This window comes from Eucalyptus grandis, chromosome 11, assembly GCF_016545825.1.
Source record: "Eucalyptus grandis isolate ANBG69807.140 chromosome 11, ASM1654582v1, whole genome shotgun sequence".
Lineage (NCBI taxonomy): Eukaryota > Viridiplantae > Streptophyta > Magnoliopsida > Myrtales > Myrtaceae > Eucalyptus > Eucalyptus grandis.
In genome coordinates, this window is record NC_052622.1 from 37675840 (window position 1) to 37689742 (window position 13903).

Sequence of the window (13903 nt, forward strand, 5' to 3'; positions counted from 1 at the left end):
AAGACTGCAAAAAATCATGTGAATGTCAGGAAATGGAAACGACAATGGGCGATGAAGGGAAGACGTTGAAATCGCCATGGGAAGAAGGTAGCCTCAAGCTCAACTACCCCTCCTCCCCCTCCCCGTCCTCCTGCTCTTCCCCACCTCTTCTTCATCATCATCTCCATCTGCCCTTCTCGATACGCAGACAATCTCGATTGGTCGCCGGGACGTGGTTGGTGGCCAATTTTGAAGCGATGGAGATGTGATACTATAATCGAAAGAGGGCACAGCAGTCGACCGTCTTGCGTGATGCCAAAAAAACCAGGTTGAGTGCGGAACACAAATGCACGACTCGTAGATAGAGCACGAGGTGATGGTGGTGGTGGTGGTGGTGGCGGTTCCAAACAGCTGAGGGCAGGCTCCCCCACATCCGGCGATGGGTCCAAGGATTATGGTGATCATTTGGTTTTCAGTCGATTTGGATCGGAGTGCGACGTGCAGTGAGCGGGGTTGGCTTGGTTCGAGACAACTAGGAAAGTCAGTTTAAAAAAGCCCTAAATCTATTGTCATCTTCGATTCTAAACTTTTTGACTTTGCTAATTGAGTTATAATTTTTTTCTCATTTGGCTAATTAAGTCTATTCGATCGATCTTGAATGGAAATCGCTAGCATGGACGTTCACCATTTTACATGACACGCCCAACGCTAATGAGGATAATTTTTAATAATATTTTTCAAAAAAAAATTATTTTCTTCTCTTTCTTTCTTTTTTTTTTTCTTCTTTATTTTTCCCTTTTCCCTAGGCAACACGCACCCGCCTAGGCAAAGGCAAACCTTGCCCTCACCGGCCCAAACCCAAGTGTCCCTCACCCAATGCAGCGGCCTCCGCCAACCATTGACAAGGCTTTGCAAAGGGAAAAAGGGAAAAAGATAAAATAAAAATAAACAAAAGTAGAGAAAGGAGGAAAACAAGAAGGAAGAGACAAGAAAATAAAATTTTAAAAATTTAAAAATATTAATATTTTATTTAATATTGTCCATATCAACGTCGGTTGTGTTACGTAAAATGGAAGTTATTTATGTCGGTGATTTCCAATCAAAATTAACTAGATTGACTCAATAGGCAAAATATGAAATGATTTAGGATTCAACTGGCAAAATTGAAAGGTTTATGATTAAATTAACAAAATTACCATAAATTTATGACTTTTTAGATAATTTTTTCCAAGATAGTTGATAATGTATAATATTAACAAGCATATGAGAGAAGAAGTCCTTGGATTGAACAGTTTCATACCAACCCCACTACTTCAATCTTGTAGCTAAACAACATGTGAACCTGCGGATGAAAAACCCACTTACTAGCAAGTTTAGTCCTCACATGTCTAGCTGACGATGTAATTTTCCACGCATAGAAAAGACAATTGATGAAAATGCGAGGACTGCGTGTCGATAGTGTCCGTTCATACCAACTCGCGATATTGGTTTAAGTTGATTACTTGTCGAAATAGCAAAAATATCAGTGATTTGATCTGTTTTTTGGACAGGTGGCACGACACTAATGGAACAAAGCATGTCAAAGCTAGGAAGTCGAATTTGTCTTCTCACGTGCTCCCTTTGATTTTGCAATCGTAGGGACAATTCCCCCCAATCGAGGATGGTCCTTTTAGGTGCATTGCATTTTAGCTTTTAGCCGGAGATAGAAATGGAAATAAAGTGATTCTAGAATTCACATCGGGGCAACAGCACAATCGTGTGAAAAGACAATCTCCCATTTGGGCATGAGCCTTTTTTGGAAAATACGTTGTGTTTTTAGCAGGAGAGACAAGAAAAGAATCAAGTGACTCTAGAATTTACATTAGGTAGCAAGCATACTCTATTGTTAACAACATATTTTATGGATCTTGTTTTCTAAAAAGATAATAGAAGGGACAGAGACCCTCCGGTCCCATCAATATTGATTATAACTACTTGAATAGTGGCTCTGAACAATGAAGCCAATTTAAGTCGAGAATCAAATTAAATCGTGTTTACTTGGCCGTTCATAAGAGAATTGGTTTGATTCTTCTCCGTCAGAACAGCCACTCACAAGTCCTCCGATTAAAGATTTTCGCAAAATTAATAATGACTTTGAGCATTTCAACGAAAGTTGGTCATTGTGGTGTCCTTATCGACACCTTTTCCTAACTGCTCCACATTTCCACAATTTTATTCATCCACTTGATCTTGGCGACTCCCAATGCAATCATATGTTCTGCAAGAGCTGTCCCTTCATTTGCAAACCAATTAAATTCAAACACGTCCCTGCCCTTAATTCAAGCCGATCGGGGTTACCATTTTCTTAGTCTGGTCGAAGTAGTCGTCGATGCATCCCGGGTCGAAGTTACTTATCACGAACCTCAGCTCGAATTCAGAGAAGGTCAGCCCCAAATCAGGATCAAACCCAACGAAACTTGACTTCTCACGCCACGCCCTGCTCCTTTTTAGCTTATTTCAATTGGCAGATGTCGCCTCAGCATCTGCTGGGGCGTTGATTTTCACCACCAATCATAACATACTAAAAATCTTCTTGAACGTGTACAGTACCCCTTGCACGGCATTGGGATTTGGCACTGCAAATTTGAAGGTGCCAGCACTATACTGGAAGTCACTAAAGCACCGGTCAAAATGTTAAAAAAGAATTCTAAGCTGGATCTCGAATACATTATCTGATAATGATATCGGGACATGAACAATTTCACTGCAAACGAGGAAAAACCCTATAATCAAATCGCCAAATCAAGATTAAGTGGTATCTTTTTACTGTAATTAAATTAGATGCTGTTATGTTGAGATTGCATGTGATAATCCTGTCGCTACAGATTGGCATTGGCCAATGAGAGGTAAATGGTATTTCTTTTTGAGCTAACCATTCGAGACGATCCAAAATCATAAAGAGTAGAAAGAGATTCCAATGAGCACGTCCTTTTGAATTCAGGATAAGATTCCATGAGTAATCGGTGCTCATAGTACCCATGTTTGAAAGATGAATGATTTATACGATCGCACGATCATGAGCTGTTTCCATGAAGCATGGTCGAAAAATTATCCACGTTTTTTTGGGGATAGTAGCAATTCCCTCATCAAGGTATCACTTAGTACAAGTAATATCACGTAGTACAAATAATATCGCGTACTCTTTTAATTTTCAATTGACATCTCTAACATGTGTGTCCAAATAACAAAAGTTAGTTGTTTCACCGATGCTTTCTTTCTTGTATAATGTAAAGTCAACGCATCGACAATGGAAAACATCTCTTTACTAGTAGGTATAATCAATAAAGGTGTGTTTGTTAACGATTTTGTTCCTAGAAACAAATTTTAATTAAAAATTATTATTTGTATTCTGTTCCCGGGAATTGATTATGAGTAAAAGAACGCGTTTAGTAACTATACAAAATTTCTGATTTTGGAATAGAATTGTGTTTGATACCATGTTCATTGATTCTATTCCAAATCAATTTATTTTAATTTTTAAATAATTTTCTCATTTTGTTTCTTTTCTTCTTCTTTTTCCTTTTTTCCTTTTTTTTTCTTTTCTTTCTTTTCTTTTTTTTTTCTTTTTTCTCCTATTCTAATTCTTCTTCAGGCCGATCGCTGGCCCTTATTGGCTCGGCCTCGCCGGCAGCTGGGCGAGCCCCGCCTAGCCATCGACGAGCTCTTTAGACCTCGCCCTAGCTTGTCAGCGGTGGTGAGTAGTGATCGCGGGATGGCGGTCAATGAAGAAGAAGAAAAGAGAAGAAAAAGAGTTTTGATTCTCAATTTTGTTCTCGAAACAAAAATCAACTTTTTTTTTATTCTTGATTATTCTTGATTCTCATCCCAAACTAATTCTGGAAACAAAAAATTAGAATCAGGCCTGAGTGTCTCCCCGTAAATTCAAAGGAACGCAACAAGTGTCTTCTTATATTTAGGCTTTTTATGTCCTAATTCTTATAATTGGAGTCTAGTGGAGGAGATCACGCATATAAAGATCATACAAACCTTATTTTTTAGGCGATGTGGGAATTTTTAAAACCTCCTCTAATATGCAAACTGTAAAATTTGAAGTTTATAGATGGAGAGAGACTATGCAAAAAGCATAAAATCCCGTTATTAAGTGACACGGAATATTTCATCAGGTCACATTCCCAAAATGTTATGATATCAGTATTTCGCCAAGCTGCTTTTGTAGCGCTTCACTAGCAATTAGTATAAGTTTGGTTTTAATGGGAAAAGCTCAAATACTAGATACCGAGGGACGATCATAAGAACCGGCAAGCAAAAAGAAACAAGAAAAAGGCAAGACCCAAAAAGATATCTATCCGGCGAAATTGGAGGATACCCTTTTCCTTTTTTTTCCCCGTCACGTTGGAGGGTTGCCTCCCAAAAATGTTTAAATATCAGTGTTCTGACAGGTACGTTAGGTCGGCACGCCCTATGAACAGACAGGGATTCTTCTACCAAGTTGGACAAATTCCTTAATGTAGCAGTCGACGACGCAAGAACCACTGACCTGGCCACCCCCATCAAAGTACGGTCTGAGGTCTGATTAAAGTTTGAAGTTTCGGTTCTCAATGATGCTCGGTCTGACCTTCAACGGGGGGGGGGCGCTGTTCGGCCTCGCGACGCACTGTGAGGCATCGATCGGGTACTACTACGGCACATAAAGGAGCCGCGGGAAGGACCAATTGTACGTCCGGTGTCGTCGCCATCGGGTGTAGCCCCACACGGGCATGTGTCGATTTACTTTGTCCGCAAGCAAAGCAAAATACGACCCACGACGCGGGGTTTCGTTACACAGTGCCCAATGACGTTGTTCGTTTCTTTTGTTCTTTCTGGGTCAGCCAACGACTAGGAAAGAACTCGAATCGTTTAGCATGACACTGATGATCGGAAACAATCCTTGCGCAAAACGGGAGATTGATCCGATGACCCAAAGATTCTCTCTCTCTCTCTCAAAGTGTGGGTGTCATGCGTGATCAAGTTGTTCGAATGATGTGAGATATCCTAAAAACAAGTATTGACATGCTAACTGGTGCTGTTATATGATTGCGTTACATATATAAATGCGTTCATCATCTTCTATTTCGAACTCGCTTTTCTAAACACCCATAAAATCATGCCGCATCATTTAAGGTACGTTTGGTTGGACTTTTGAGAAAAACTTTTGGAAAAATGCAAAAAACTTTTAAGTTAAAAGGGTTTTCTAAAATGTAAATTGTAATTTGAAAGTCCATAGTGAAATACTTTTGAGTAAAATAGTGTTTGGAGATATTATATTTACAAAGGACTTTGGTGATTAATAAATAAAATATAAAAATATAAAAATAAAATAGTTGGCCGGCGAGGCAAGCGGCCGTCAGCGGCCTCAAGTAACCCCCGAAGAAGACCAACGAGGGCCGCCTGGGGTCGGGCAACCCTCGGCAGCCCTTCACGGAGGTCGCTCAACCTCGCGGCAACCAGATTGAGGTCGCATGACCTCCCAGAGACCAAATCTGGGTCGCACAACCTCCGGCGCCAGCTTGACCAAACCTAGTCGCCGCGAGGTCGCACGACCTTCGGCAACCCAAATTTGCTTGGTTGCCGTGACCGTCACCGGCCTCTCTCTAGTCCATTGCCTGCCCTCCGCAGCCCTGCACAATCCAAACGTCCACCTCAACAAAGAAGATGAACAATAGAAGCAAGGGCAGAAACAAGGGCGAAACCAAAGCCGAAAGCCTAAAATGGGGTTTCTAAAATCTTTCCGAAACACCTAATATTTGACCAAAAGACCTTTAGGTGTCCAAAGCTTATTGGAAATGCAGGTTCTAAACACACCAGTCCTCCACAGTTTAAGGGTAGATAGCATTGGTCATGTTCAATGCGCTACCAGACCTCTTATTCTTCTGTAGAAATAGAGGACGTGATGGGGCACCGGTAAAACCGTTTGTCCAGTACAAGTCTCAGGAGAGTGTTCGCACACAAATACTTGAGAACGGAGGTTGTAACTTGTGTGTTCCGACTTCAGGTGGGAGCTTACTGAACCTGACAAAATGGCCAAACACACCTGAGTAAGCCATCGCCTTGCTTTAAATTTTAGGTGGACCACTTACAGCGAGTCGCACGTAACAAGGCGCCATCGAAAATTAAGTAGCAACTTCACGAGGCATCGGCTCATAGTATGAATGTCGCAATGCCGCAATGCCGCAGAAAGTGGGGGGTTCCAAGTGATGAAGTTAAAAGGTAGAAGTCGCAGCTTTGTGATGGAAGTGCATGTCGAGGCGAGAAGCCTCTATGAGTGTGAAAGGGCGAGAGCCTGTGATTTGTGACGAGAGTTCTAGATTTAACATGTACCCCTAATTAGTTTCATCAAAGAAAGCTTTCGCTGGGAATGAGTGAAAAGTCGAATCCGATTCCTGTGCTTTCTCTTTGCTGCCAATCTCGCGTTCAGAGCAAGGAACGCGCACACGCTCGGCGAGCCAACCGTTGCAACGGCGAGTAAAATGGGTGGAAGAAAAGGGACATCCTAAGGACAACACCATAAAATCGTGGGACAGGTTTGGCTTCAGAGGTGGGTCACTATTCCTAATTGGAAGCAGCCCAAAGTCTTTACTAATCCACATCCATGTCATTCTCTAAATCTATACTTCAGCATAGACAGATCTCAGGATATCCTTAAACTGTTTCATCTGAACTTTGGGACAAATAACTCGAGGACAGAGAAGATAAAGATAGAACCAAGAATTAAGAAGTTTTCTCGTGTGGGGAAGGCAAACTCCACTGCAACTTCTTCGGAAGTTGTTTGAGAAATTGGTAGGCCGATATAATAACCACCCATGCCAGTGAAGGTAGGAGAGGGAGGTAAAAGCCCTCCTGCTAGGCAACTTATAGTCTTTACTAATCCACATCCGTGTCATTCTCTAAATATATACTTCAGTACATGCAACTCACCTGGACCAACAGTCTCAGTATCAAGCAAAGTCAGGATCAACGATGACCGTGGCATGGGCTTCAAGTTTTGGTATCGGCAGGTAGACACTCCAAAACTTGAGGGGTATACACTGCAGTTAATTACATTACAACCACCCCACATAAATGAACCCTGCAATAGCTAGATGACTCCCACCATGATAGGATGCACAGGATGCACGTACAGCAGACCATTCATGGACCTGATGTGAGCCAACGGTATAGTTTTTCAATCAGTGCAATTAGAAAAATTTCTTCATCTTCCCCTCACTAATACTGGGATAGATATATTTGGCCACCCATTAACAGCAAGTACATCATAACCTTCCTCGCCTCCAAATAATAGTAGCACATAGCATTGACAAGTAAATCATAAAGCAAAAATCATCATTAAGCTATATGAAGATAAAAATATCCCCAAGATAGGGGAGCAAAATAGCAAAGCAGTAAGCTTCACCCGATATCTGTGTTTAACAGAAAGAAGACATTCATCCTAGGGACCCGGGCTAATAAGAATATACTTTTTCTGTTTGATGTGTAACTAGGAGCATCGTACATTAAATCCTTAAAAGCAAAGGGAAAAAAATACATCTTCCAGTTCTCAGCTCTGACACAGCACAGAAACGTCACCATTGGCTCATACATCCCAAAATAATCCACCTTGGAAGCCTCCAGTTAGTGATCAGCATTTATTCCAAATATGCGTACCTTGTGCATATTGGGAAACTTTGCTACCACCAATACAAATACTGCCAATGTGTTGAGGAAGAGCATCGGGTTCTTATAGTCTGTTGTGTGTGAGGCTATGAGATACCTGCCAGAATGAAACGGGGCTATGACTTCTTGCGACTAAAAACAGCATAAGTGACTCTAAATCGTGAGGTTAATTGTATCTAAGATAGCAGATTTTATAGAAGACATTATGTGCAACAATGAATAAATTACCAAGGTTTAAGATGCTTTTATGCCCCCCAGGCTCCTAGCTTAGTGTGAAACATTTTATATCCTCTACTGCTACCAAATAAGATGCACAATAAGTAAACTATATATACACAGCCGTGCAATTTTTCTTTCGATTACACATATCTAAATATGATGCAGTCAACGATATACTAGAGCATGCAGAGCAGACATAGATATGAGTATGATCGACCATATGCAAATTGGAACTCAGATCTGGGATTTATGACCATTGTATGTCCAAAGGTACGAAAACAACAAAACTAGTGGTGAGGACAACATAACACGGGTTAAAAACTTCCACCACACCACCAAAGGGCTATAGATATGATGCAGTAAACTATATATACACAGCTGTGCAATTTTTCTTTCAATTACACATATCTAAACATGATGCAGTCAACGATATACTAGAGCGTGCAGAGCAGACATAGATATGAGTATGATTGACCATATGCAAATTGGAACTCAGATCTGGGATTTATGACCATTGGATGTCCAAAGGTACGAAAACAACAGAACTAGTGGTGAGGACAACATAACACGGGTTAAAAACTTCCACCACACCACCAAAGGGCTATAGATATGATGCAGTAAACTATATATACACAGCCGTGCAATTTTTCTTTCGATTACACATATCTAAACATGATGCAGTCAACGATATACTAGAGCGTGCAGAGCAGACATAGATATGAGTATGATCGACCATATGCAAATTGGAACTCGGATCTGGGATTTATGACCATTGGATGTCCAAAGGTACGAAAACAACAAAACTAGTGGTGAGGACAACATAACACGGGTTAAAAACTTCCACCACACCACCAAAGGGCTATTTAGGATGAACTCCACAAAGAACTATGTAAAAGAGTCCCTGAACTAGGCCATAAACAAACTGAAGTTTATGCCTTTCTGGGTCGGGGTGGGGTGGGGTCATTCCTTCTTTGTTTCCTTTTCACAGAGGGCAGAATATAGGCAAAGAGTGGTCACATTGTACTCGCAAACCAACAGAGGCTGATTTCACCATTTTTTCAAAATTTGCAAATTTTGCCACAAATTGTCAGGAACCACGTGAGCTGCACAGGGCAAGAGTAGACAAGGAATAAATAGAAAACTGAAGGTCAGAGGTCCAATTCCCAGAGAAGCAATATCTATTTTTTGTTTTTTTTTTTAGCCTGTTCCTATCCCATCCTATATCTATTATAAAGCCATTGTGTGTATGCACTATGTGCTGTGTGCAGGTTGCAAAACCCTGCTCCCTTACTTACGCGTCCCCACCCCAGCACCCCAAGAAGGTGAAGCATCAAACTCCCCACCTCCCCCTTCCCAAGTGAGAAGGGTGCCCACTAGGCCAACCCCCGAACAAGTAATTTCAAATGCATCAGTTCAACACATCCTTGGACGTATTTTCTACTTAACCATCAATCCAGACACAATATGCAACAAGTTTCTAACTTAAATTAGGATAGGGAAAAATGTGTTTTAGAGGATTTCTACCAACTTCATAAACAAGAAACGGTGCACGACATGTCCCTACGGGTACAATAGACACAACTATGTTACAGAAGTAGCCTAATAAGCAGGCAAAAAGGCTTAAAATGACATGCAAATCACTTACAGCACCACAGGAACGACAGTCAAAAACTTCCTATTTCGAGTGAGTTGCTTGCCGCTGTCTATCTGTTCCCACCAAGTCAAAGCATTGTAAATTCCCTGGTCATCAGAAAATGGCGTGCCCTTCTTCCAATGAAAGAAATGATAAGTTACCTGAGGAAAGACGTAACAATCACCATACATTCAGTAACTCAAATGACAAAAGGGATATTATAATTGCAGAAGAAAGATTAAAAAAAAAACCACAGCAGATGAAGAAACTCTAATGTACCTCTATCCAAAAATAAAGATATGAAAAAGACACTTCTGCAGAACAGGTACTCCCTATAAGTAATAATCACTTGAGGTACAAAGAAATTCCTAAGTTATTGATCTCTTCACCAATCAATAAATTTTACTCATTCCTGAAAAATAACATCCCATGTCTAGAAGCCACAGTGACCAGACCAATGTAGTGAAATATCTTCAATAACAAGTATTTTAGCCAGAGGCAGTAAATGCTGAGTTACATTTTGCTGGACAGTACGGCCCAATGCCCTTGTGGCTTAATGTAAGGTCAGCTGAAGTAAGGCTAAAGAAGAGAAAGAAGATCACAGAAAAATGCCAAAAGTAACTCATAAAATTAAAATCACAGGCACTCCCTGACCAAAAATTCAAGATGGATCATGACTTTTAAGATCATGAATCTGATTGCCAACATATAGAGGCACAAAATTTGCAACATATCTAACATTTGCACACATAACCATGGCCATTAATCAGCAATACTTCGATAAAAATGATGAAGTTCAAGACTGAGAAACTTCAACAAAAATGGTACTGATGCATGGAGTACAACCTATTAGCATACAACCATAAAATAGTCCCTTCAAATTATACAAGATAAGTGTTTCAACACTGATAGTTCTAGGACATTATGGCGAATAATCAGCATGAAGCTGGAGAAATAGATGTTAACCATATATTCATGGCGCTATTCACCAGACACTCATGCTGAAATTTCTGCTCGACAGAATAGAAAGGTAAAATCTCTTTCGTACTCAAGACAAAATATATCAGATACTTACCTGCCCTTCTCCACCACTTGAAGGTAGGTTATCACGATTCTCAACGAAATGACAATCTACAGCCTAGACAGACCCTAATGCTAGCCAATGCTCCCAACATCCAATAGGACACACCCCAGATTCCTGGCTGTGATCATCTACCTACTTACAAGGAAACACCAGAAACATGGAAAAATCCCAATTCTTGGAACTCACAACCGTGACATAGGGCAAATGCAATACCCACATAAAAATGAGATCAACCCATCTAAAGCCCACCACAACACTCTTTTTCTTGCTTTTGAGAGGGGGAACTATCCTGAAAAGAAACAAGCTGATGAATTCCTAATCGACCCACTTTCCTTCAGCTCCTAACGCCACAATCAATGAGCCCGGGACGCCCAAACTAATCCATTCCAAAACCCACACACGCTCGATTCCTCCAAACACTCAGCACCACCTAATCCCCCAAAGCAGCGACTCAACAGGCAGAACCCCGAAAACCTGAACGCACCAGGTCACCGCACAACGACGGAGACAGGTGATCGACCGATCCCCAACCTCGATCGACACGACGCCGGAACTTCTCGCACCTCCAGAACCGGAAACGACCTTAAAAAAAAACAAGAGGGGCGGAGACAGGGAGACGTACGAGGAAGTGGGAGAGATTGACGATGGTCCAGGCCATCCCGGGGGAGCAGTTGAAGAGGGAGAGGACGATCAGCCACGAGATGAACAGGATGAGGATGTACGTCGTCCACACCCCGGGGTACGTGAACCACTCCGTGTTCCGGTTCAGATCCGTCGGAGGCACAGCCTTCACGTACATTCTCTACCTCGCTCGCGCTTACGCCTCCTTTCAATCCGATCCGATTCCCCGGAAATCGATCCAAGCTTACCGCGGATTGCAGACAGAAGGAACTCCAGGCAGCGGCGGGGCGGGGGCGGGGGCGGCGGCGGCGGAGGATTCGCGATCGGCGGGGAGCTGCCGGAATCGATCGAGGAGAATCGCGAATTTTGGAGAGGACGGGTGAGATTCGTGAGGAAGAAGGGAGGGGGGCAATGGTCAGCGGAGGAGACCGGGCATAGGTGGGGAGATAGAGATGGACGAAACCCGGGGGAAAAGTATCTTCCGTGTGGCTAAATAAAGAGAGAATTTTCGCTAGGTTTATATTTAACTTAATTTAATTTAATATATTTTTATAATTAGTTTAAAACGGTTTTCTTTTTAATTAATTAATTGGATTAAATTGCGACAAAGCAAATTAGAAAAGCATGAGAGAGTAACAAATCTTAAGATATCAATGAAAATGATGATGAGTAGAGAATCATTGTGCTATAACATACGAGATGGTGTTTAGTTCATATCATACTAATTTTTTTAAAGAAAATGAAAAAGAAGTATATAAAGTTGATTTGATCTTGTCTAGTTCCCCCTAGAGATTATTTAATTGGAATTGCTTTTATAATATTGGGATACATTTGTGTAATCTTTTTTTTTTTAGTGATTTAGAGAAACCGTACAGTTGGCTGTTGGCAGACAAACCCTAGAACCGCACGAGGAAACCACCACCCCATGCAAGCGGTTAAGGCACCAAGCGCTTATGCTTAGTTTCGAAGATCAACAGGGCCTTATCCAGCGGAACCACCACGGCGAGTGGTCGGAGTGGCCGGTGGTTGCGTCTATCTTTTGTAATTTCAAGACTATAAATTTGAGTTAAGCAATTGAGCAAAAGGTCGTTTCCGTGTAAATTATAGATTCGATACATTAGGATATCGCTTTGTGATCGATAAATTTTTAGGATATTGCTTTGTGATTTTATCTTAGATGCGCTTCTTTTTCAAATTTCATTTTCCGGACCCTCCTAAAATACAAATTTCAGGATATTGCTTTGCTTGTGTACCTGCTGGACGACCTTTTGTCACTTCTGCCGCCCCACGATGCAAAAAAGAGGAGGAGAGCCAAGAGCACGTAATCATTTTCTAAAATGCGATCGGATGTTTGTATCTTTTAATGTGTGCTGATTCAAATATTCAACAAGCGGATCAAGTGACATCATGGAAGGATTTGAAATGATTTATGCTCCTTAGATTCTGGGCATTGTCTGTTGAAATATACATCATCTTTGACCTTTTCTTTTAAACGCAAACACGGAGAACGTATTTTGAGATTTAATAAAATTAAGGAAAAGTCACTCTTTTTTTTTTTAAAGGAAAAGTCACTTATATAGAGGTTTATATTCGCATATCTTGACGGGTCTTGCACCAAATAAATGTTGACTTGCGAGGAGAAAAAAGAAGGGAAAAACTTTTCGCTTAATGCCAAAAGGACCCAAAACCTTTTAGACATGTATAATTACGGGCATATGAAAATCATAATCTAAGTTTTTGATAAGCAACTCAATAAGTAAACTCTTTTTCGAAGGCCTTTGTCGTGTTACGGTGTGGAATATAACCCGGACGATCTCCAAAAGTTGAATTGCATATCTGGGCGCATAATGGCAATTGCATATCTGGGCGCATAATGGCACGGTAGAGAGGAATTGGTTCGTTCTAATAAATTCGTATAGCAGTTACCAAAAAAGAGAAGAAGGGTCATGTAGCAAGAGCAATCTAGAAAATCGCCTTGTTTCATTACCCAAAATTAAAATTTATGTTGCGAAACTTGTCATCAAAGGTTTTATCCGCATTTTAAAATCCAAATTATCTGCCTTTTATGCCATCCACACGAAATCCACGCTGTTGCTTTCCACAATTATGGAAGACTGCTAAGTAATCAACGCCTACCTAAAGGCTAATAAGAAAATCACTATCAACCATCCGATATTCCGATTGGCAACCAGCCCACCAACACGATGCTGCCACCGCCACCGCCACCGCCAACAGCGCCCCTCAACGCCACCCACCAACCGCCGTCCTTTTATATTCGATGCCCCACTTGAATATGGAGAGCAGGAATCATTCACATGAAGGGACCCCTCGATGAACGTTTTCAAGCACGAGGGAGTCAGCTTCACACGGGTTCTTGGAGCGTGCAAGAGGGTGAAATTGAATTTACAGCTTTCTCCAAAACAATGGGATACTAATCACCGTAACCAGATTCGAGACTCGAAACCAGAGGGCGAGCACGGAACAGAGCACCCGAGTCCAATCTCATGAATCAGGAAAACAAGGATGGAGCGAGCCGCTGAGAAGACGGCAATTATGCGTGGATCGGTGGAAGAACGAGCTGTGAGAAGCCCATTGATCACATCCATCTGCTTCTAGTTTTGTATTCAAGGCACTTCGATAAGCTCCTTCAGAATTTGCTTTGTCAGCCCCTAGCTCGA

General features: G+C 41.5%; 1 protein-coding gene across 1 annotated transcript; it reads right to left on the minus strand.

Moving 5' to 3' along the window:
- Positions 1-7309: 7309 nt before the first annotated feature.
- LOC104444094 (ORM1-like protein 3) lies at positions 7310-11701 on the minus strand. Its single transcript, XM_010057695.3, has 3 exons — positions 11227-11701; positions 9533-9681; positions 7310-7765 (listed from the first exon to the last, which is right to left on the minus strand). Exons 1-3 carry the CDS (start codon positions 11401-11403, stop codon positions 7627-7629), a joined length of 465 nt encoding a protein of 154 aa, XP_010055997.1. The 5' UTR covers positions 11404-11701; the 3' UTR covers positions 7310-7626.
- Between the last annotated feature and the right edge of the window lie 2202 nt (positions 11702-13903).

Bases quoted from the DNA above. Each gene is read 5' to 3' on its own strand.
- LOC104444094 (XM_010057695.3), bottom strand. From the start codon at position 11,403: ATGTACGTGAAGGCTGTGCCTCCGACGGATCTGAACCGGAACACGGAG. The intron at 9,682-11,226 runs GTACGTCTCCCT...GTCTTTCCTCAG, and splicing joins TCAATCTCTCCCACTTCCTC to GTAACTTATCATTTCTTTCA. The intron at 7,766-9,532 runs GTAAGTGATTTG...TCATTCTGGCAG, and splicing joins ACTGTCGTTCCTGTGGTGCT to GTATCTCATAGCCTCACACA.